Raw genomic sequence first — 25192 nt, 5'->3', positions numbered from 1 at the left:
TGGCCTCCCCCAGCTGAAGAGCCGCAGCCACGGGCTTCCCAGCTCTGGGTCCTCGGGTGGGTTCGCCGTGGGCACTGAGTCATCCCCGTGAGTTTAAAGGGGTGGGATGACAAGCATGATGGGGACCTTGTCACGTGCCACCAGGACGGAGGGAACACGCTGTAGGCATTCATTCAACAGACCTTCACCGAGTTCCTTCCGCCTGGCAGGCGCTGCTCTAAGTGCTGGAATCGGCAGCAAACAACACAACGGTCTGCCCTTGGGGCACCCAGGCCCTCCTGTTTGTGGAAATTTACTCAAGGGCTCAAAGGGTGTGTGCGGTGAAGTCGGGGCCTGGAATACATTTCCCCCAAACAGCAGCCCCGGGCAACCCCGTTATCAGAGAGAGGAGAATTAGGGCCGGGCTGAGCTGGCCTTCCGCAAGAGATAGGCTGCGGGCCCTCGCAAGAGATAGGCTGCGGGCCCTCGGGGGTATTTGGCAGGGGGCGGGGCTGGAGGGTCCTCAACGGCTGCGGCTGCGCTCACACAGGGTGCCTGGTGGGGATGCCTGGGCTCCGCGGGGCCCCCCCCTGCAGACCGTCCAGCAGGCTGGTCCATGACAGCTGGGGGGTCCCGAGCCCAAGGCGGAAGGTGCCGTCCTATTAAAGGCCAGGCCTAGAACTGGCAGTGTCCCATCTGCCCTCCTCCACCAGGCCGAGCCGTCACGGAGCCCGCTCTGATTCGGGGGAGGGGACACAGACCCCATCAAACTCTCAAGAGAAGGAACACCTAAGAGTCTGGACCCGTTTTGATTCCACCACAGTAAGACGGAGAATTTGGAGTTATCAGATAGAGGAGGCTAGACAGATGGGGGAGAGGGGAGACAGCGAGATGGCTCGAGGCCGGAAGCACGCAGATAGAGGTGCCCACTCGGGGGGCTGGCGCTGCTGTAACATAACCCTTCCGGTTCTCACGTGCTCCGTAAAGCACGCGATGAAAAGAGATCAACGGCCTGACCACAATGGCTTGCTTCTACTGGAGTGACGCAACGGGACAGCTCCACGTGGAGCTCAGGGGACAGAGACCTCCCCTGAGGGCGGCAAGGCAGGCTTTCCTGGCCAGAGAGGCCAAGGGAATGCGCGTACCCAAAGGTGCACAGAGATCCCACGTGGCCTGGGACGGGGGGCAAGCCCTTCTTAGCCATCTGGACTCCTGAAGCCAGGAAGGCACCCCCTCTGCCATCTGGGCTGCCCAGCTCCTTCCTGAGCCCTCACTTTCCAGGCCATACCTTGGTGTCCTCGGCACCATCGTTTACAGTCTCTTGTACCCGATGAACGTAATGACTCCATCCAAAAGCCCAACGTCCAATTAGCCTTCAGCCCAAGTAACCTGGACTTGCCTTCAGAAAGACATATCCCTAAATACCTAACCAGAAACACGCAGACGATGCTCTCCTCCCACCAGTCAATCCACCCAGAGCTGGGGTGGCATGCCTCCCATCAATACTCTCTCCAGGTGGTCCACTAACTGAGCCCAGAACCTTCTCAACGCAGCAGCCGCTCAGAATCCTCCTAAACATGGCAGCCCCTCAGAACCCTCCTCAGCATGGCAGCTGCTAAGATTCTTCCCAACATAGTGGCCCATATTTTCTCAACACTGAGGCCCTCAAAAGCCGCCTCACATGACACCCCCTCGGAATCCTTCTCAACAGGGAAGCCCTCAAAATCAGTTTCAACGTGGCCGCCCCTAAGATTCCTCTCAACACTGAGGGCCTCAGATCCTTAACACAGCAGCCCCCGAAATTATTCTCAACAGGGCACCCCCTCAAAATCATTTTCAACATGGCAGCCCCTCAGAATCCTCTTCCACACGACAGCCACTAATTTCTTCTCAACACTGAGGCCCTCAGAAGCCTCAACAGGAAGAAGCCTTCTCACGTGGCAGCCCATTGAACCCTTCTCAAGACACAGCCCCTCACATTCTTTCCCAACACGGAAGCCCCTCAGAACCTTTCTGGACACTGCAGGCCCTCAGAATCCTTCTCGACACAGCAGCCCTTGAGAATCCTCCAAAGGATGGCAGCCCCTAGGGTTCCTCTCAACACGGAGGCCCTCAGAATCCTTCCCAACACGACAGCCCCTCACAATCATTCTAAACATGGCAGCAGCTCAGAATCTTCTCAACACAGCAGGCCCTCAGAATTGTCCTCAGCAGGATAGCCACTCAGAATCCCTACCAACACCACAGCCGCTCAGTATCCTTCCCAACAAGGCAGCCCCTCAGAATCCTCCTCAACACAGCAGCCCCTCAGAATCCTTCCCAACACTGCAGCTGCTAAGATTCTTCCCACTGTGGGAGCCACTAGAATCTTTCTCACACGGCATCACCTCAGAATCCTTCGCAACACAGCAGCCCCTGAGAACCCTCCAAATCACGGCAGCCCCTAAGATTCTTCTCAGCACGGAGGCCCTCAAAATCCTTCCCAACACGGCAGCCCCTAAGATTCTTCTAAAGAAGGCAGCCCCTAGAATCCTTCTCTCATGGCAGCCCATCAGAATCCGTCCCAATACAACAGGCCCTCAGATCCTTCCCAAGAAGTCAGGCCCTCAGAATCCTTCTCAACACTGTAGCCGCTAAGATTCTTCCCAACAGGGCAGCCCCTAGTATCCTCCTCAAAAAAGCAGCTCCTAAGATTTTCTCAACACGGCAGCCCCTAGAATCCTTCTCACAAAGCAGCCCATCAAAATCCTTCCCATCATGGCAGCCCCTCAGATCCTTGCCACTAAGTCAGGCCTTCAGAATCCTTCTCAACACGGCAGGACCTCAGAATTCATCTCAGCAGAGCAGCACCACCAGTTGACCAGAATTGAAATCCGACATGACCTCTACTTGCCACTGTCAGGCAGGGCATTTCAGTGCCAATTTAAAGTTGGTTCAGATCTACCAACTTTCATTTTTGTGGAGGATAAGAGTCCTTCCCACAACATGGGAGCCTTTAATTTCCATATCCCTGCATCAGGGACCTTTTTTTCACGGTTCAAGAGACAGAACAAACAGCAAAATGATAGACCGAGATGCAACCATCAGTCATTATTACATTCCAAGTAAAAGTCTAAATATGCCAATTAAAACCCGAGACTGTCAAGATGATAAGAAAGCAAGACCCGACCATATGCTGTCTACAAGAAGTGCATTTTAAAATTCCAAGGTTCAGAGTAAAAGAGTGGGAAAAGAAATTCTGTGCAAACACTAATCTTAAGGATGTGGGAGAGGCTATATTCACAGGTGTATTCACAAAGCATTACAGAGACAAAAAGTGAAATTTCATAATAAAAAGGCAATTCACTGTGTGTGCTTATTCATAAGAGAGCTTCAAAAACCATGAGCAAAAAATTCATAGAATTAAACGGAAAAGTAGACAGATCTGCAATCATAATTGGAGACTTTAACACTCTCTCTCTCATAACCTGACAGAATAACTAGACTCCCCCACTGCCCCAAAAATCTGCAAGGCCATGGAAGATCTGATCAAAGCTCTGGATCACCTTGACCTAATGGAGAGTTCTAGAACACTGTACCAAAGAACCACAGAATACACACCCTTTAAGAGCTCACCAAGACAGACCACATGCTGAGCCAGAGAGTAAGTCTCACATGGCAAAATTATACAGCTGTGTTCTCTGACCATGGTGCATTTAAGGCAGAAACCAAAAAGGCGACATGCACAGAAAGACAGACAGGATGAAAAGGCAGAGGGCTATGTACCAGATGAAGGAACAAGATAAAACCCCAGAAAAACAACTAAATGAAGTGGAGATAGAAAAAGGATTCAGAATAGTGTTAGTGAAGATGATCCAGGACCTCGGAAAAAGAATGGAGGCAAAGACTGAGAAGATGCAAGAAATGTTTAACACAGATCTAGAAGAATTAAAGAACAAACAAACAGAGATGAACAATACAATAACTGAAAAGAAAACTACACTAGAAGGAATCAATAGCAGAATAACTGAAGCAGAAGAACGGATAAGTGACCTGCAAGACAGAATGGTGGAATTCACTGCTGCGGAACAGAATAAAGAAAAAAGAATGAAAAGAAATGAAGACAGTCTAAGAGACCTCTGGGACAACAGTCAATACAACAACATTCAACACAACAACATTCACATTATAGGGGTCCCAGAAGGAAAAGAGAGAGAGAAAGGACCTGAGAAGATATTTGAAGAGATTATAGTCGAAAACTTCCCTAACATGGGAAAGGAAATAGCCACCCAAGTCCAGAAGTGCAGAGAGTCCCATACAGGATAAACCCCAGGAGAAACACGCCAAGACACATAGTAATCAAACTGGCAAAAATTAAACACAAATTGCTGAAAGCAGCAAGGGAAGAACGACAAATAACATACAAGGGAACTCCCATAAGGTTAACAGCTGATTTCTCAGCAGAAACTCTACGAGCCAGAAGGGAGTGGCATGATATATTTAAAGTGATGAAAGGGAAGAAACTACAACCAAGATTACTCTACCCAGCAAGGATCTCATTCAGATTTGATGGTGACATCAAAAGCTTTACAGACAAGCAAAAGATAAGAGAATTCAGCTCCACCAAACCAGCTCTACAACAAATGCTAAAAGAACTTCTCTAAGTGGGAAATACAAGAGCAGAAAAAGACCTACAAAAACAAACCCCAAACAATTAAGAAAATGGTCATAGGTACATATTAATAATTACCTTAAAAGTGAACGGATTAAATGCTCCAACCAAAAGACACAAGGCTTGCTGAATGGATACAAAAACAAGACTCATATATATGCTGCCTACAAGAGACCCACTTTAGACCTAGGGACACATTCAGACTGAAAGTAAAGGGATGGAAAAAGATATTCCATGCAAATAGAAACCAAAAGAGTAGCAATACTCATATCAGATAACATAGACTTTAAAATAGAGAATGTTACAAGAGACAAGGAAGGACACTACATAATGATCAAGGGATCAATCCAAGAAAAAGATATAACAATTGTAAATATTTATGCACCCAACATAGGAGCACCTCAATACATAAGGCAACTGCTAACAGCTATAAAAGAGGAAATCGACGGTAACACAATAATAGTGGGGGACTTTAACACCTCACTTACACCAATGGACACATCATCCTGACAGAAAATTGATAAGAAAACACAAGCTTTAAATGACACAACAGACCAGATAGATTTAATTGATATTTATAGGACATTCCATCCCAAAACAGCAGATTACGCTTTCTTCTCAAGTGCTCATGGAATATTCTACAGGATACATCACATCTTGGGCCACAAATAAAGGCTCAGTAAATTTAAAAAAACTGAAATCATATCCAGCAACTTTTCTGACCACAACGCTATGAGATTAGATATCAATTACAGGGGGGAAAAATGTAAAAAAAAACACAAACGCATGGAGGCTAAACAATATGTTACTAAATAACCAAGAGATCACTGAAGAAATCAAAGAGGAAATCAAAAAATACCGAGAGACAAATGATACTGAAAACACGACGATCCAAAACCTATGGGATGCAGCAAAAGCAGTTCTGAGAGGGAAGTTTATAGCTATACAAGCCTACCTCAAGAAACAAGAAAAATCTAATATAAACAATCTAACCTTACACCTAAAGAAACTAGAGAAAGAAGAACAAACAAAACCCAAACTTATCAGAAGGAAAGAAATCATAAAGATTAGAGCAGAAATAAATGAGAGAGAAACAAAGAAACCAAGCAAGGATCAATAAAACTAAAAGCTGGTTCTTTGAGAAGATAAAATTGATAAACCATTAGCCAGACTCATCAAGAAAAAGAGGGAGAGGACTCAAATCAATAAAATTAGAAATGAAAAAGGAGAAGTAAAAACAGACATTGCAGAAATACAAAGCATTCTACGAGACTACTACACGCAACTCTATGCCAATAAAATGGACAACCTGGAAGAAATGGACAAACTCTTAGAAAGGTATAACCTTCCAAGACTAAAGCAGGAAGAAATAGAAAATATGAACAGACCAATCACAAGTCATGAAATTGAAACTGTGATTAAAAATCTTCCAACAAACAAAACTCCAGGACCGGATGGCTTCACAGGTGAATTCTATCAAATATTTAGAGAAGAGCTAACACCCATCCTTCTCAAACTCTTCCAAAAATTGCAGAGGAAGGAACACTCCTAAACTCATTCTATGAGGCCACCATCACCCTGATATCAAAACCAGACAAAGATACTACAAAAAAAGGAAATTGCAGACCAATATCACTGATGAATATAGATGCAAAAATCCTCAACAAAATACTAGCAAACAGAATCCAACAGCACATAAAGGGATCATACACCATGATCAAGTGGGATTTATCCCAGGGATGCAAGGATTCTTTAATATATGCAAATCAATCAATGTGATACACCATATTAACAAATTGAAGAAGAAAAACGGTATGATCATCTCAATAGATGCAGAAAAAGCTTTTGACAAAATTCAACACCCATTTATGATAAAAACTCTCCAGAAAGTGGGCATAAAGGGAACCTACCTCAACATAATAAAGACCATATATGACAAACTCACAGCAAACATCATTCTCGATGGTGGAAAACTGAAACCATTTCCTCTAAGATCAGGAACAAGACAAGGATGTCCACTCTCACCACTATTATTCAGTATAGTTTTGGAAGTCCTAGCCACGGCAATCAGAGAAGAAAGAAATAAAAGGAATACAAATTGGAAAAGAAGAAGTAAAACTGTCACTCTTTGCAGATGACATGATACTATACATAGAGAATCCTAAAGATGCCACCAGAAAACTACTAGAGCTAATCAATGAATTTGGTAAAGTAGCAGGATACAAAATTAATGCACAGAAATCTCTTGCATTCCTGTACACTAATGATGAAAAATCTGAAAGAGAAATTAAGGAAACACTCCCATTTACCACTGCAACAAAAAGAATAAAATACCTAGGAATAAACCTACCTAGGGAGACCAAAGACCTATATGCAGAAAACTATAAGACACTGATGAAAGAAATTAAAGATGATACCAACAGATGGAGAGATATACCATGTTCTTGAATTGGAAGAATCAATATTGTGAAAATGACTATACTACCCAAAGCAATCTGCAGATTCAATGCAATCCCTATCAAATTACCAATGGCATTTTTTTTTTTCTTTTACAGAACTAGAACAAAAAATCTTAAAATTTGTATGGAGACACAAAAGACCCCGAATAGCCAAAGCAGTCTTGAGGGAAAAAAGCGGAGCTGGAGGAATCAGGCTCCCTGACTTCAGACTATACTACGAAGCTACTGTACTCAAGACAATATGGTACTGGCACAAAAACAGAAATATAGATCAGTGGAACAGGATAGAAAGCCCAGAGATAAACCCACGCACCTATGGTCAACTAATCTATGACAGAGGAGGCAAGGATATACAATGGAGAAAAGACAGTCTCTTCAATAAGTGGTGTTGGGAAAACTGGACAGCTACATGTAAAAGAATGAAATTAGAACACTCCCTAACACCATACACAAAAATAAACTCAAAAAGGATTCGAGACCTAAATGTAAGACCGGACACTGTAAAACTCTTAGAGGAAAACATAGGAAGAACACTCTTTGACATAAATCACAGCAAGATCTTTTTTGATCCACCTCCTAGAGTAATGGAAATAAAAACAAAAATAAACAAATGGGACCTAATGAAACTTAAAAGCTTTTGCAAAGCAAAGGAAACTACAAACAAGACGAAAAGACAACCCTCAGAATGGGAAAAAATATTTGCAAACGAATCAACGGTCAAAGGATTAATCTCCAAAATATATAAACAGCTCGTGCAGCTCAATATTAAAAAAAACAAACAACCCAATCAAAAAATGGGCAGAAGACCTAAACAGAGTTTCTCCAAAGAGGACATACAGATGGCCAAAAAACACATGAAAAGCTGTTCAACATCGCTAATTATTAGAGAAATGCAAATCAGAACTACAATGAGGTACCACCTCACACAGGTTAGAATGTGCATCATCAGAAAATCTACAAACAACAAATGCTGGAGAGGGTGTGGAGAAAAGGGAACCCTCCTGCACTGTTGGTGGGAATGTAAATTGATACGGCCACTATGGAGAACAGTATGGAGGTTCCTTAAAAAACTAAAAATAGAACTACCATATGACCCAGCAATCCCACTACTGGGCATATACCCACAGAAAACCGTAATTCAAAAAGACGCATGCACCCCAATGTTCACTGCAGCACTATTCACAACAGCCAGGTCATGGAAGGAACCTAAATGCCCATCGACAGATGAATGGATAAAGAAGGTGTGGCACATATATACAATGGAGTATTACTCAGCCATAAAAAGGAACGAAATTGGGTCATACGTAGGGACGTGGAGGGATGTAGAGTCTGTCATACAGAGTGAAGTGAGTCAGAAGGAGAAAAACTAATATCATATATTAACGCATATATGTGGAACCTAGAAAAAGGGTATAGATGAACCAGTTTGCAGGGCAGAAATTGAGACACAGATGAAGAGAACAAACGTATGGACACCAAGCGGGGAAAGTGGTAGGGGTGGGGGTGAGGGTGTGACGAATTGGGAGACTGGGATTGACATGTATACACTGATGTGTATAAAATTGATGACTAATAAGAACCTGCTGTATAAAAAAATTTTTTAAAAAAAGAAACCAAAAAGGCAACTAGAAAACTCCCAAATAATTGGAAATTGAATCACACAATTCTAAACATCCCATGAGTCAAATAGGAAATCATAGCAAAAACTAGCAAAGGACTGAATGGATTAAAAGTGAAATCAGAACATATCAGAATCGGTAAGACGCAGCCAAAGAGGTGCTTAGAGGGAAATTGTTAGTGGGGGGCCTAGAGGCCAAGGGAGCACGGGGCTGAGCGTCTTTGACATCCCCAAATTCAAGGTGTTGCCGGTTCTCTCACAGGGGTGTCTTTGCAGTTGGGGCCGCCTCCCCGCCTGTAGAATGAGTCCCCCCTGGATCCCCAGCACAGCTCCCTCCAGCTCCTTGACTCTCACTGTGGTGGTAATTGCTAACCCTGCACCTCCCTTCGCCACGACGTTAGGAGCTGGCAGTGGTCTCGGCCTCCGCTGCCTGCCAAGGGCCCAAGCCAACGTCCTGCTCATCCACCAGGAGCTCGGGAGACGCGAGCTCCACACCCGGGGTCAGCCCTGACTCCAGGGCAGGTACTTACACTTCTCCAGCTGGTCCCCGATCACCCTGAGGAAGGCCACGGAGATCATGAGCAGGTTGACGATGAAGCAGGCCTCACACAGCTTCCTGATGGTGGGGCCACACAGCCCTCCGACCACGCCCTGGTAGGTGGCCTGGCCACTGACGGAGGCGGCATAGCCCAGGATGACCAGCCCACTGATCAGGAAGACCAAGGAGACCTGCAGAACAGGACCATGGGGCCAGGTGTGCCCACAACCACCCCCCCAGGATGCTGATACCACTCCCTCCGGGTCTCACCTGCAGAGGCCACGGCTGCCTACAGCCTAGGGCCTCTACCTGACAAGCGACCAGCCCCCTCCCTTGAAACCAGAGCTGCAAAGCAGGTGGATTCTAGAGGCCGCACTGGCTCTACGTCTGTGAATCTGGGGTTCCCACCACTCCACACCAGTTGGACAAATGAGGCATCAGAAACTCAGAGTTTAAATTACTTTCCTAAGATCACATGCGTTGCAGGTGGAGAGCCATAAAGCATGATGGTTAGGAAGCAGGCATACTTGGGTTCAATTCCAACTCTGCCACTCACCTGCTCTGTGGCATGAGGCCCACCATCAACCTCTGTTTTCCCATCTGTGAAATGGGGATGATACCATCTACCTTACTGGAGAGTTGTGCCAGCTCAGTGCCTGGCACGTGGTAACTGCTCAAGAAATGATGGTCATTCTTATTCTCCAGACTCCCCCTCCAGTGCTCTGTTGGAATTTTTTCCAACACTGAAAAATTTTCAAACATCTAGGAAAGTTGGAAGAATTGTACAATGAACGCCCTGTACCCACTACCTAGATTCTACTAGGAGCAGATCACTGTGCTTATCTGATCACATCTCTACCGTGCGTCCATGCGTCCATCTAAACTTGGGTGTACGTTTCAAGGCAAGTTGTGGGTATTAATTAGCATACTTCCCCCTAAAGATTTGGGCGTGCGTATCGTTAATTAGAGCTCGATGTGTGTTTACAGTCCCTCTCGTAAGATAAAATTTACACACAGTGAAATGCAGTCTTAAGTGTATATCATTGGAAGGGGTATAACCAACGTACAAGTGCATCCTAAACCCCTACCAAGACACAAAATGTTACCACGTCCCCGAAGTTCCCTCCTGTCCCTTCCCAGTCACTTTCTGTCCCCGTGCCCAGAAAAAAACCACTAATATTTTTCTGCTTTTAGCCATTTTCTTATCTGCCTTTCCACTGAGTGGTAACGTTTGTGAGGGCCAGCCCTATCGGGCACATCGGTAAAGTTTATTCCCATTTTTGCCAAGTGCTATTTCACTGTGTGGATAGAAGCACAATTGGTTGATCCAATCCCGTTGCCAGACATCTGGGCTGTTCTTCGTGTTTGGCTACTATGAATGAAGAGCTGAGCATTCTAGAATAAGTCATTCTGAGGACCCACGTTTCCTTCTCCTGGACACACACCGAGGAGTGGAATTCCTGGGTGTCAGGGTAGATGTGTGTTCGACTCTAGCAATTTCTTACAAACTGCTTTCCAAATCATCTGCGCCACTCGACAACCCCCCTGCCGCCCCCCCACCCCCGCCTCAACTGATGCATTTGAGACCCACTTGCCCCACGTAGTTAAATGTTTTTGAGCCTCTCCAGGATGGACGGCTGCCTGTCCCTAAGCTGGACCTGGTCTCCACGGCCAAACGCCCCTCCCACACTTCTATGGAGGAGAACAATGCAGGAGCTGTGCGGTACTCAGCTAAGAAGCCCGGGGAGACCCAGCACGGCCGTCTTCACACACAGTTCGTGCCCCTGAACAGCAGACGCGTTCTTACGCCAGCAGCCACAACTAGGGCTGCTGAAGGGAACATCAAACTGGACCGCCTGAGAGAAACTTGGAAGTTCAGAGCCAGGAGGAACATGCACGCTCCCTCCAGCCCCTCGACCTCTGCCCGTGCCGGTTCCTCTGCTTGGAACACCACCCTCCCCGCCTCCACCACCGTCCCTCACCTGGGGAACTCCTACTCTTCCCCCCTCCTCTCCAAGGTCACCTCCTCCAGGAAGCCTCCCCACACTTCACCCCCGAGGTGGGCTCAACCCTCCGCTTCTGGCAGAACCACACCTTTCGTGGGCCCACTTTTTTCCCCATGGTGGGTGGAACCCCCCAGAAGGTTTGTCTACATCCTCATCTCCAGAACCTGTGAAAGGGACTTACTGGCAGTCATCCTAGCAGATGCAAATAATGAACATGTAATTAAATGAAAAGGGTCTTTGCAGGTGAAATTAAGGATCTTGAGATGAGGTCATTCTGGATAAGCCAAGTGGGCCTTAAATCCAACAAGTGTCCTAATAAGAGACAGAAGAGGAGGAGACACAGAGAAAGCTGTGTGGCGATGGGGCAGAGACTGGAGCGACATGGCCACAAGCCAAGGAACATCTGGAGCCCCCAGGAGCTGGAGAGGCGGGAAGGACCCTGCCGACACATTAGTTCGGACTTGCAGTCTCTGAGACTGGGCGAGAATACACTTCTGTTGTTTTACGCTGCCCAGGTTGTGGTCCTTGGGTCCAGGGGCCTGAGGCCACAGCCTCACAACAGTGCATACAGCGTGAGGATCCCTGTCTCGCTCATCCACCAGACTCTAAGCTCCATGGAGACTGGGATCGTGTCTTTTTTGCTTACCGTTTAGCCCCAGAAAAGCACCCAGAACACAGCAGGTGCTTCGTAGGTATTTGGGGATGAAAGGAAGGGAAGGGGGATGGGGGGTCAGGCTGAGCCTCTGCCAGTGAAGGTACGTCTCTGCTAACGCAGTGAGCTGTCCACGCAGGAGTAGCTGACCCTCGAGACGGTCCCTGAGCCTCTTAGCAGCCAGTGAGCAAAGAGCCCTCACAGCCCCTGGCCAGGCGCGCCTCTCTTTGGAGCCGAGGAGGGTCCAAGCTCATTAATTTCATTAACCCTCCGGTGCTCATGGGGCCATTAGAGACCTAAAACCTCACACCACTGACCTCCCAGTGGCAGGCATCTTTAAACATTCCTCCCATCCAAGGGGAGGCCTTGTACCTGGGGACAGGGCAGAAGTCTCGCTGGCTAAGAGGAGGGGAGAGTCAGGAAATGATGGGGGAGTTGCTAAGTACCAGCCTGACTTCTCCCCTTGTCGGGAGTTTCCACTTATTCATATTTGGGGTCCCCTCTCCTGAAGGCTGGCTGCCTGCCCAAGACGGGATCTTTAGACCATCCTGTGCAAAGGGCAAGCCACCCCAGCAGCATCTCTGTTACCCGGGAGCCTGTCAGAGATGCACGATCTCAGGTCCACCCAAACCTGGGCAGTCGGCATCCGTACTCCCGAAAGGTGCCAGGAGACCCCGCACGGAGCCTGCGGAGCGGCGCGCCACGTCCCTGCCTCCGCCCTGCCTGGCGTCCTCGGACTGGTCCGTCTGTGCCTGACCACGGACCCCCATGCGGGCCCCATCCGCTCTATCGCTGACCCTTTGCGGCTGGAGGTCGGGCTCCCTGTTCCGGAAGCGCGGCCTTTCTGCCGCACACATCCAAACACCGCTCTGTTGCCCGTCACGTGCGCCTGGACAAGCTGGGGCTCAGCGCCGCCTTGGCGGGGGCCTCTCTGCTCCCCTCCCGCTCCCACGGATGTCATCCCACCCGTCACGCTGCCCACCATCTGACACTGTGTCATTCGACTTCTTGAATCTTGTCCGAGTTCCCTGTTAGAACAAGCTTCACAAGGACGGAGACCACAGTGTCTCAGCCACCCGGCGCCAGACAGGCGCTCAGCCAGCATGGGGGTGGCACGGGTTACACCAGACACTACACAAGGCAGCATGTGGCAGCTTCCAGAAAGACAAGAAAGGCCCCGTGGGCCCACCAATGGGGCCATTATCAGCCAGCTGCCAGAAAAAAGCACTCGAGATGATGCCCGTCAAAGAGCTTACCACGAAATGCCTGATTCCTATCAGCTCAAGGAAAAGATTGCTAATAACATGAAGCTGTGCTAATCAGCAGCTCTTTGCCGCTGAGGATGGTCGGGCCCTGGAACTTTCTGGGAAGGGAGAGAGTTCAGAATCCACACGCAGCCAGCAGACCTGGCCAAACACCGCTGACACCGTGCAGGTTGCAGGCGTCACGGCGGCCTCAGTCCTGACCTGTCCACGAGATTTGGGCTTTCACTGGGGAGCCGAAACCGGGAGGCAGGAGAAGTCAATCCGTGGCTCGGAGACAGCGCCTCCCCAGCTGAAAGGCCAGGTTCATTGGCTACAGGTGCCGAGCGCTCCGCAGGGACCCAGCGCGCCTCTACCTTCCCCCCTGCCCCACACCCCGCCTGGCTGCGAGGCCCTCAGCCGCCTAGAGGATGCTCTCGCCCCGGGTCTACAGGGGGATTCCCTCCTCCCTTCGTGAGCTGAGCGGGATGGAAAAGCAAAAGCCACAGGAGTAATTTCGGAGACAGGCAGCTCTGCAAAAGCAACACCCAGGGCTCTAGCTGGAAAAATAAAATTAAGTTCCTACCTGCCCCCGGAGACCCGCCCCCCGCCTCAAAATGCTCCCCATGGGCTTACCAGCTCCGCTAGGAAAGCGGGGGCCACCCCACCCGCCTTGTGGAAGGCCCACGGGAAGCTGAGCAGGCCGGCGCCCAGCGCGGACTTCAGGAGAATGAAGACAGCACCCAGTGAGGACAGACTGGGGCGGGTGGCCGTGGGGACCGGCTTTTCCGAAAGGCCTCTGTCTCCTGGGGTCTGTCCCTCCATGGCTAGAAGCAGCAGAGGGGCAGAGAGAGGGGGTGGTCCCGGCACTGTCTTCCCAGTTCACGGCACCCTTCTCCAGCTGGGATGCGTCTCTCCTCGATCCAGCCAGAGCCAGGACGCCTGTCCCAACCATCCCAGCCTCTGTACCCCTCTTCCCGAGCATCTGCTGCCCCCTTTCCAAAGCGTTATGCAACCACCTGCCCCCTAGCTTCCGGTCCGCACGCCTTTCCCCTCAACCAACGCTGCCCCCGCAACTTCCAACCTTGTTTACGGGCACTCTTACCCTCCCACCCCCTTTCTGTTCCAAATCCCCAACTCCTTCCTCCCCATGGCTGTTCTCACCCACCCACCCGCCTCCGGGCCAACTTCCACAGCGAAGGGGCTCCAGCCCCTGGTCCTTACCACCAAGTCCAATCTTCAAGACGACAGACAGTCCTGGGCCATCAGGGACGGGGACTCGGGCTCACTTCAGAGGACCCAGAGGGGTGGGAGGAAGGCTCTAGCTCCACCGGGGTGGGCAAATGCGTCATGAATTATGGGAGCCCTAGAGAGCACGTGCTGGGGTCACGTCCCCGAACCTAGGAGGACACGGACAGGAGGTCGGCGCCACCCGTCCCAAGAACTCGTAGCTTCTGAGACCTCTGGCCTGAGCACGGGCGTCTTAAGACTCCTGGGGGCGGGGCCTTCCCGGCCGCCCCGAGGGTTAGAGCTCAGCTGGGAGAAATCAGGGAGGCTGCACCAATCTCACCATCTCCAACGCCTCCTCCCGGGATGCCTCCCAGGCCCCCTACCCCCATCTGTCACCTGTTGGGGGGCCAGCCCAGTTTCCCATCTGCAGAAGGGGGTCCGTGTGCCCTCCGGGGGGGGGGGGTGCTGTGGACTCACGCATGCAAAGGCTCTGGAGAGGCGCCCCAGGCAGACGAGCACGGGAATCATCTGGGGTCTTGTTAACAGGCAGGTGCTGATTCGTCCCACCTGGGGTGGAGCCGAGACTCCACGTTTCTCGCGAGCTCTGCGGAGGTGGGTGCTGCCGGTCCCTGGACCACACTTTGAGTAGAGACTACCTCTCCGACCCGATACAGTCGGCTAGGACGGCAGAATTCTGGAAACAGTCCCAACACGGAAAACACAGCCCCGTGAAGGTCGGATCTTGAATTCAGAGGTGAACCTGTTTATTCCTGGAGCCCAGGCTCAAATCCCCCCGAGAGCATGTTAAAACACCGAGTGTGGGATCCATCACCAGCGTCTCTGACTCAGGGGGTCCGGGGCCCCTTCCTGAGAACTGCTGCTGTAAGTTAAACATGTTCAACGCCTCCCCCAATCAATCAGTCCTTCTCCGTCGAGATCAGCACCAAAGGCTTTGCTCGTATGGTCTCAAGCCCCTGACCGTGCCACCTCCCTGCAGCGGCTCCGTTTATACTTTGCGGGCTCTGCTCCATCTGCTGAGTGGCCAGCCTGTCCACGGGCTCCAGGGGAAAGGGAGCCCGGAGCTGGACGGCGTCGTGGGCCGCAGTTCTGCTGCGACCACGTGAGCGGTGCTCGCCGTGACCCAGGCCTGGCAGCAAGCGCTCCCCGCGTCCTCACCTTGAAACCCGAGGGCTGTCACCGCGGTCCGTAGAGCGCAGGGCTCCCATGGGTGGGGCAAGAGGCTCAAAATGTGAGCGCTGGCCAGGGCCAGGTCCGGAAATCAGCCCCGAGTGTGTGTCATCTCAAAGCCAGCAGTGTCACGCTGGCTCCTGCACCCGCCCGGACCCTGATGGTGCCCGGATGGGAGCGGACACGTAAGGGAGGGAATGAATGGGTGAGCAGACGGCAGGATGTGAGGGGCTGGGGCGCACCCCTCCGGAATTCACATGGCTCTCTCCCCCCACATCCACCCCGAGGCAGTGAGAAAGGAGATCAAGGGCTCTCAGAGCGGCCTGGCTTTGTACTCCTTAATCTTGGCTCTGGGCGCCCGGGGCACGCCCCTGTCCTGCCTGGGTCCCTCATTAGCTGCCCATTAACGTGCATGACTTAGAAATTGGCCACTGGGCTGTGAAATTCCACTCAATGGGGGAAACTTCTTAATTCTGAGGGGCTTTGATTTGCACTCTACCCAGTCTCAGGGCTGTGTGACCTTTCCCGGGGAGGAGAGGTGCCTGTGGGGCCCCATCTGTGTGGGTGGGCAGCCCTGGTGGCACACGGGGCTCAGCCCAGCGCCCCGCACACGGCCCCGTGTCGCCCCCCATGGGAGCACCCGTCAAGGGATGTTCCAGGCTCCCTCCTTTCCGTCACCACAGAGTACTGGTCACCTGACAGGTTGGGAACTTCAGGGAGAAAGTGACCTCAGCTCATTTCCGCAAACCTTTGTCTCACCCTTTAGAAAGTTCTGGAAGACAGACCGGGGCAGGGGTCGGGGGGTGGGATGGTCTCAGCAACCAGAGTGCCTAGGACTGAGATCCAGGCCTCACTGCGGTCCCCTGCGAAATGGTGGTAACAGCCCCTGTCTACCCTGCAGGGCCCTTAGGAGGACCCAGTGAGAAGAGGGTTGCTGTTGTCGAAATACGCACGGGGCAAATCCCATGACCTGTACATGTCTGTGTTTCTACCTCCGCCGGCCTCTGAGCTTCTAGGACAATGCTCTGAACCTGGGCTGCACAACACCCGAGGGACCCTTCAAAGTGCCGGCGCCAGGCCCACCCTCAGAGCTTCGGATGAAGCTGGTCTGGACGGGACGGGCACCCGGTTTTCTATAACGCTCCCCAAGAGGTGTTCACGTGCAGTGTGGAGGAGGAGGGCAGCCCTGTGCGCCTGGGCTCACGGCGCCTGCTCAGCCGCAGCTCTGTGCCGCGGCTCGGCCCTCAGAAGCAAGGGAGCGCGCATGTGACTGGGAGGGCGGGCAAGCGCGCAAACCTCAAGCCCGCCTCGGCCGGAGGCCGGGGCCTCGGGGCATCTGTGGGATCAGGAGGGAAGAGGTCTGAGGCCTGCGCGGCCTGGGCAGGGAGGGGAGGCGCGCAAAGGTGACGGGGAGAAGGCACGGGAACCCGGAAGCACGCAGCAGAGGAAGGCGCTGGCTACCGCCTGCTGAGATAGGGTGGAGCCCCAACAAGGGCTTGACGAATGAAACTAGCTGGCACTCCTGACAGTATTTTCTTGTTTCTAGTTTCATATTTTGATCCCAATAAGCAAATACCACCTGTGGGCCAGCTGTCAAGGCAGCCACAGGCCCAAGACTGTTAACTGAACCTGCAAGATATTCCCTCAGGGGGCACACAGAATGACACACGTGGTTACCATTTAGAATTTTTAGGGCTTTTGCCTAGGACAAGGTCAAGCAGGGACTGCTTCGCCTTCAGCTTTGTGCCCTGGCTTGGCCCTCAAAAGGCGGCTTAATAAATGAAAGGTGGAGTGAACCAGACGCTGCAGGAATAAAGCCTCAGGTCTGCAGATACAGGAGCTCGTGGACCTTTCAGGGCGACAGTTAACCTCTGCGGGGAACAGGCGCCAGCGCAGGGGCAGGAACCCAGTGCGGTCGGTAGGCAGACTGGCGGCTCCCAAAGATGTCCTCACCCTCGTCCCAGAACTTACGGCTGTGTCACCTGGCCAAAGGGACTCTGCAGATGAGAGCAAGTGCAGACCTTGAGACGGGGCGAGTATCCTGGGTGGTCTCGGTGAGCCCTGATCACCATCACAGCGCCCGAGAACAGGGACACAGCAGGGTCAGAGGGCAGAGACGTGCGGACAGAAGCAGAGGGTGGAGTGGTGTGCACTGCAGGTGGCGGAGGGGCCCCCCGGCCAAGGGATGCGGGCGGCTCCAGAAGCTGGAGAAGGCCTGGGAATCAGTTCTCGCCTGGAGCCTCCGGAGGGAACCAGCCCTGAGTTTAGCCCCACGAGACTGATTTTGGACTTCCAACCTCCAGAGCTGCAGGGGATAAATGTGCTGTTTCAGGCCACTGCTTCCTGGTAACTGGTTATAGTGGCAGCAGGAAACGGACACACCCAGCATCCTGAGTGCTGGTGGTCGGGCACCTCTGAGAGGCTGGAGGCCCATGGCGTCCCCACCCCCCGACCCCCAAGCTCAACAGCAGGGGTCTTTTCTCAGCCGCAGAGCAGAGGTTGGGGGCCTCCAGGTGACACACAGCCCAAGGGCACAGGCCTTGCTGTCCCCTCCCTCTTTTTGAAGGGCTGGTGCCCTGAGTCATGATCCGGAGTCCCACTCTGGGTGAAGGAAAAGAAAACTGCACCTTGGATTGGAAAGTGAAAGGGAGCATCTTCACACAGTCTTAACGTTGACCCTCCTCCACCCACTGCATCCCAAGGAAGGGGCACCCGGGAGGCATCAGCGGCCAGACTGGAGGCTGAGTCACAGGGCAGCGGGTGGGCTGGATCCTGGTCACCTGGATCCAGGTCACCTGGATCCTGACCCCCAGATCCATGCTGACGTGTGGTCTGGGGGGCCGGAGAGCCTCTCCCCGTCCCTGAGCCGGGGGCTCCCACCTGGCCTGTTCACAAGAATCCTCTGGGGAGATCTGTGTGGGGGTTTTCTGGTAAAATTACATGAAATTCACCATTTTAGCCCAAGTGTACAGTTCAGTGTCATTTCATGCACTCATACTGCTGTGCACTGTCCCCACTGCTTAGTTCCAGAACATTTTCAACAGCCCAGCACGTCCCCACCAGCAGGCACGCCCCATCCTCCCGTCCCCCAGCCCGAAGCAGCACTAACCTGCCTCCTGTCTCTGGATTTGCCTGTTCGGGACATTTGACCCAGATGGAACCCTACGCTATGAGTGTAACGTTTGCGAGGCGCCTCCACGCTGCAGCGTGGTCAGAGCTCGGCTCCCTTAGGGCTGACTAGTATCCCACTGTCCGGATGGTCCTGCTGCTGTCGTCCATTCATCCATTTGATGGGCACTTGGGTAGTTTCCACCTTTTGGCTACTGACTCATGCGGCTATGAACTTTCACGTACAAGTTTTTGTTTGAACACCTGTTTTCAATTCCTCTGGGTCTACGCCTCGGAGTGGAATAGCGGGGTTGTACGGTCATTCTGTTTACCTTGGGGAGCTTCTAAAACAGATTTCTAGGCTCTTCCCAAGGAGCATATGAGTTAGTTAAGTCTACAGCAAGGCCCAGGAATCTATGTTTACGACACTCGCCTGCACTGCCCTCATGTTACCAGCAAATTAAACCAACATTCTGCGTGTTAATATCCTCTTAACGGCACCACGGTTAAAAAAAAAAAAAAATCAAGATTTTTTTCTCTGAAAACTTCTACTTACTCTACATATAAGTCCTTAACTCACTTCATTTTCTAGCCGGTGAACCTAAGTAGCACCCCCATTATTACCAGCGAGTGGGCATCCTTCCTGCCATAAGGAAAGGGGAAGCAGTCTGGCACTGGAGGCTCAGAGCTCAGGCCCAGGCCAGACCTGGGCTGGAATGCTGGTCCCATCTCGGTTTTCTCATCGGAGAAATGGTGGTGAGAGCATCACGGGACCGCTGAGACCCCCAGATCCCACAGCGCATGCAGACTTTGCCAACACCAGGCCAGCGGTGTGCCCAGCAGAGGCAGCACGGTTGTTCCAGGGCAGGTTCACCGAGCACAGACCTGTTCTGGTGGGAGGTGCTCAGGGTCCTCGTGCCCAGGCACCGGAGGGCTAAGTGCATGTGCAGGGAAGACCCTAGCTAGGCCCATCTGCCGACACAGGGCGGGGCTAAGGGTGGGCAGCTGCACGTGTCCTGCTGCCCTTATTTCTGGCCCATCTCCACGCAGTCAGGGCGCTGCCTGGCTAGATGAGCACGGTTAGGGACCAGCCCTGGGGCCCAACCCCCATGCCCGGCCCCTCAGGGACCCCAGGGCCCCCGAGGACTCCCAGGCCTATCTGTGGTTGTGCTGGGTTGGCTCCTCCGGTTTCTGGTTTTTAAAAGAAATAGAGCTGTTCCCTAGAACAATGAGAGCTCACGCCAGGGCATGAAAGGGAATCTTTGAAGCAGTGAGTAGGCCTTAGGCACATCTGTCACCGCGAAGGGACCCGCCACTGGGACAGGTGACATAACTGAGCACTGGCTCTGTGTCCGGCCCGGGGCTGTCCGATATCAGACAAGGCCCACGGGCAGCAAGTGGCCAGGTGGGAACTGGATGGTCCCCAGGCGGTCTGAGTCTACAGCCAGAGCCCTGGATGGTGACACCCTCTCTGGAATGTTCCTCGCAGGTGGACCTGGGTATCCCACCGCAACACCCGACAAGGCCTCCCTTCTCGGACAGGGCAGCACACAGCAGACCCCATCGACTGGTCCTCCGGAGAGCCGATCCCCTTCCTGCGTACGCTCGCCTCACTGAAGCCCTCTCTCCAGCTCGGTCTCACTGCTGCTTCACCACCTCCCTCCTCCCTGACTGTCCCAAGGCAGGCAGCTCCCAGTGGGACCGTTCTGGCTGGCAGACAGGAAAGGATCCACACACGTGTGACCCAGCTGGTCACGGCAGGCAGGTCCTGTGTCTTCGGTGCTGCTCTGATGCTCCCTTCACACTGGGCTGCTGCTGGCCGGCACCTGTACCTGACCCCCACGCAGGGTTCCCTCTGCAGCGGCAGGAACCACAGGGCCCTACAGCTCTCGGTTCCTTAACAACTCTCCTGTGGTGTCGACCTGGCCTCAACGTGTGCCCTGGGGATCCACGCTTGTCCATCTCTGTCCTCGTCCTGTCCCAACTACATGACCCTACAAATGCCCACACCCAGAGGACACACGTGTGCACCGAGGCTGCTGTAAGAGCACTCGAGGCTGGGCCAGGGGCTGCACCAGCTACAGGGGACGCTGGTCTCTGGAGAACAGGTGGGGCAGTGACCAGCCTCAGCACGGGGAAGGGACGGGAGCAGGAGACCTGGTCCCCAAAGCAAGTAACGCGTGTAGATGCAGACCTCGAAGGCTGGGCGAGGGGTCCTCCCAGCAAGTGGGAACAGGAGACCCCAGGTCCAAGCTCCATCCTTAGGGCACGAGGTATCCAAGTCCCCAGAGAGACAGGCGAACCCAAAGCCTGCAGCCAATGTGGAGATGTGGAGACCAGGTGCCCAGCTCAATGCTCTGAGGTCTAGAACCTCCTTTCACAACCACATGGCTGCAGCATTAGGATGGCCTCACGATGGAGCTGGAGAAACACTCTGGTTGGCAAACAATTACTCTAATTCAGTCATTTGCCAACATTAATACTGGGAGATGCCCCAACCAAAAGACACAGACTGACTGAACGGATACAAAAACAAGACCAATATATATGCTGCCTAGAAGAGACCCACCTCAGACCTAGGGACACATACAGACTGAAAGTGAGGGGATGGAAAAGATATTCCATGCAAATGGAAATCAAAAGAGACCTGGAGTAGCAATTCTCATGTCAGACAAAATAGACTTTAAAATAAAGACTACTACAAGAGACAAGGAAGGACATTATATGATGATCAAGGGATCAATCCAAGAAGAAGATATAGTAATTGTAAATATCTATGCAGCCAACATAGAAGCACCTCAATATATAAGGCAAATGCTAACAGACATAAAAGGGGAAATTGACAGTAACACAATAATGGTGGGGGACTTTAACACCCCACTTACACCAACGGACAGATCATCCAAACAGAAAATAAATAAGGAAAGACAAGCTTTAAATGACACATTAGCCCAGATGGACTTAATTGATATTTATAGGACAACCCATCCAAAAACAACAGCATACACTTTCTCCTCAAGTGCACATGGAACATTCTCCAGGATAGATCACATCTTGGGTCACAAATCAAGCCTCAGTAAATTTAAGAAAACTGAATTCTTATCAAGCATCTTTTCCAAGCACAAGGCAATGAGACTAGAAATCAACTACAGGGAAGAAAACATAAAAAACACAAACACATGGAGGCTAAACAATGTGCTACTAAACAACCAAGAGATCACTGAAGAATCAAAGAGGAAATCAGAAAATACCTACAAACAAATGACAATGAAAACACGACGACCCAAAACCTATGGGATGCAGCAAAAGCAGTTCTAAGAGGGAAGTTTATAGCAATACAACCCACCTCAAGAAACAAGAAAAATCTCAGATAAACAACCCAATCTTACACCTAAAGCAATGAGAGAAAGAAGAACAAAAAACCCCAAGGTTAGCAGAAGGAAAGAAATCATAAAGATCAGATCAGAAATAAATGAAAAGGAAATGAAGGAAACGATAGCAAAAATCAATAAAGCTAAAGGCTGGTTCTTTGAGAAGATAAACAAAATTGATAAACCATTAGCCAGACTCATCAGGAAAAAAAGGGAAAAGACTCAAATCAACAGAATTAGAAATGAAAAAGGAGACGTAACAACTGACACTACAGAAATACAAAGGGTCATGAGAGACAACTACAAGCAACTCCATGCCAATAAAATGGACAACCTGGAAGAAATGGATAAATTCTTAGCAAAGTACAACCTCCCAAGACTGAACCAGGAAGAAATAGAAAACATAAACAGACCAATCACAAGCACTGAAATTGAAACTGTGATTTAAGGTCTTCCAACAAACTAAAGTCCAGGACCAGATGGCTTCACAGGCGAATTCTATCAAACATTTAAAGAAGAGCTAACACCTATCCTTCTCAAACTCTTCCAAAATACAGAAGAGGGAGGAACACTCCCAAACTCATTCTACGAGGCCACCATCACCCTGCAACCAAAACCAGACAAAGGTTTCACAAAAAAAGAAAACTACAGGCCAATATCACTGATGAACATAGATGCAAAAATCCTCAACAAAATACTGGCAAACAGATTCCAACAGCACATTAAAAGGATCATACATTATGATCAAGTGGGGTTTATTCCAGGAACGCAAGGATTCTTCAATATACGCAAATCAATCAATGTGATACACCACATTAACAAATTGAAGGATAATCTCAATAGATGCAGAAAAAGCGTTTGACAAAATTCAACACCTATTTATGATAAACACTCTCCAAAAAGTGGACACAGAGGGAACCCACCTCAACATAATAAAAGCCATATATGGCAAACTCACAGCCAACATCATTCTCAATGGTGAAAAACTAAAAGCATTTCCTCTAAGATCAGAACAAGACAAGGGTGCCCACTCTCACCACTATCATTCAGCATAGTTCTGGAAGTTTTAGCCACAGCAATCAGAGAAGAAAAAGAAATAAAAGGAATACAAATTGGAAAAGAAGAAGTAAAACTGTCACTCTTTGCAGATGACACGATACTATACATAGAAAATCCTAAAGATGCCACCAGAAAACTACTAGAGCTAATCAATGAATTTGGTAAAGTAGCAGGATACAAAATTAATGCACAGAAATCTCTGGCATTCCTATATAATAACAACGAAACATCAGAAAGAGAAATTAGGGAAACTCCCATTTACCACTGCAAGAAAAAGAATAAAATACCTAGGAATAAACAAACCTACCTAAGGAGGCAAAAGCCCTGTATGCAGAAAACTATAAGACACTGATGAAGAAAACCAAGGACAATACAAACAGATGAAGACATACCATGTTCTTGGATTGGAAGAATCAATATTGTGAAAACAATTATACTACTCAAAGCGATCTACAGATTCAATGCAATCCCTATCAAATTACCAATGGCATGTTTTACAGAACTAGAACAAAAAATTTTACAATTTGTATGGAAACACAAAAGATCCCGAATAGCCAAAGCAATCTTGAGAAAGAAAAACGGAGCTGGAGGAATAAGGCTCCCTGACTTCAGACTATACTACAAAGCTACAGTAATCAAGACAGTATGGTACTGGCACAAAAACAGAAATATAGATCAGTGGAACAGGATAGAAAGTCCAGAGATAAACCCACGCACACATGGTCACCTTATTTTTGATAATATACAATGGAGAAAAGACAGCCTCTTCAATAAGTGGTGCTGGGAAAACTGGACAGCTACATGTAAAAGAATGAAATTAGAACACTCCCTAACACCATACACAAAAATAAACTCCAAATGGATTAAAGGCCTAAATGTAAAGCCTGACAGTATAAAACTCTTAAAGGAAAACATAGGCAGAACACTCTATGACATAAATCACAGCAAGATCTTTTTTGATCCACCTCCTACAGCAATGGAAATAAAATTAAAAATAAACAAATAGAACATAATGAAACTCAAAAGCTTTTGCACAGCAAAGGAAACCATAAACAAGACGAAAAGACAACCCTCAGAATGGGAGAAAATATGAGCAAAAGAAGCAACTGACAAAGGATTAATCCCCCAAATTTACAAGCAGCTCATGCAGCTCAATATCAAAAAAACAAACAACCCAATCCAAAAATGGGCAGAAGACCTAAACAGACATTTCTCCAAAGTAGACAAACAGATTACTGACACACACATGAAAAGATGCTCAACATCACTAATCATTAGAGAAATGCAAATCAAAACCATAATAAGGTATCACCTCACACCAGTCAGAATGGCCATCATTAAAAAATCTACAAACAATGAATGCTGGAGAGGGTGTGGAGAAAAGGGAACCCTCCTGCACTGCTGGTGGGAATGTAAATTGGTACAGCCACTATGGAGAACAGCATGGAGGTTCCTTAAAAAACTAAAAATAGAACTACCATATGACCCAGCAATCCCACTACTGGACATATACCCTGAGAAAACCACAATTCAAAAAAATACATGTACCGCAATGTTCACTGCAGCAGTATTTACAATAGCCAGGACATGGAAGCAACCTAAGTGTCCATCGACAGAAGAATGGATAAAGAAGATGTGGCACATATATACAACGGAATATTACTCAGCCATAAAAAGGAACGAAACTGAGTTATCTGTAGTGAGGTGGATGGACCTAGAGTCTGTCATACAGAGTGAAGCAAGTCAGAAAGAGAAAAACAAATACCGTACGCTAACGCACATATATGGAATCTAAAAAAGTGGTACTGATGAACCTAGTGACAGGGCAGGAATAAAGATGCAGACGTAGAGAATGGACTTGAGGACACAGGGGGGAAGGGGAAGCTGGGATGAAGTGAGAGAGTGGCACGGACATATATACACGACCAAATGTAAAATGGATGGCTAGTGGGAAGCAGCCGCATAGCACAGGGAGGTCAGCTCGATGCTCTGTGACCCCCTAGAGGGGTGGGATAGGGAGGGTGGGAGGGAGGCTCAAGAGGGAGGGGATATGGGGACATATGTATATGTACAGCTGACTCACTTTGTTGTA

At 49.9% G+C, this 25192-nt stretch overlaps 1 protein-coding gene across 7 annotated transcripts in view; it reads right to left on the bottom strand.

The window, feature by feature from the left end:
- SLC38A8 (solute carrier family 38 member 8) overlaps positions 1 to 16658 on the bottom strand; it is a 39892-nt gene extending 23234 nt beyond the window's left edge. For 5 of the 7 annotated variants that reach the window (XM_073796429.1, XM_033844468.2, XM_073796428.1 and 2 more), the window contains exons 1-4: positions 14852 to 16657; positions 14369 to 14544; positions 13781 to 13971; positions 9238 to 9436 (exon numbers count right to left, since the gene is read on the bottom strand). In XM_073796429.1, coding sequence (XP_073652530.1) covers positions 9238 to 9436; positions 13781 to 13969 — 388 coding nt within the window. In that variant the 5' untranslated portion in view covers positions 13970 to 13971; positions 14369 to 14544; positions 14852 to 16657. The other 2 variants (XM_073796433.1, XM_073796431.1) reach the window with 2 other exon arrangements.
- Between the last annotated feature and the right edge of the window lie 8534 nt (positions 16659 to 25192).

Source organism: Tursiops truncatus, chromosome 19 (genome assembly GCF_011762595.2).
Source record: "Tursiops truncatus isolate mTurTru1 chromosome 19, mTurTru1.mat.Y, whole genome shotgun sequence".
In the NCBI taxonomy this organism is placed as follows: domain Eukaryota; kingdom Metazoa; phylum Chordata; class Mammalia; order Artiodactyla; family Delphinidae; genus Tursiops; species Tursiops truncatus.
Note: the sequence above shows the minus strand (reverse complement) of the source record. Positions and strands in the feature narration are given on the sequence as shown.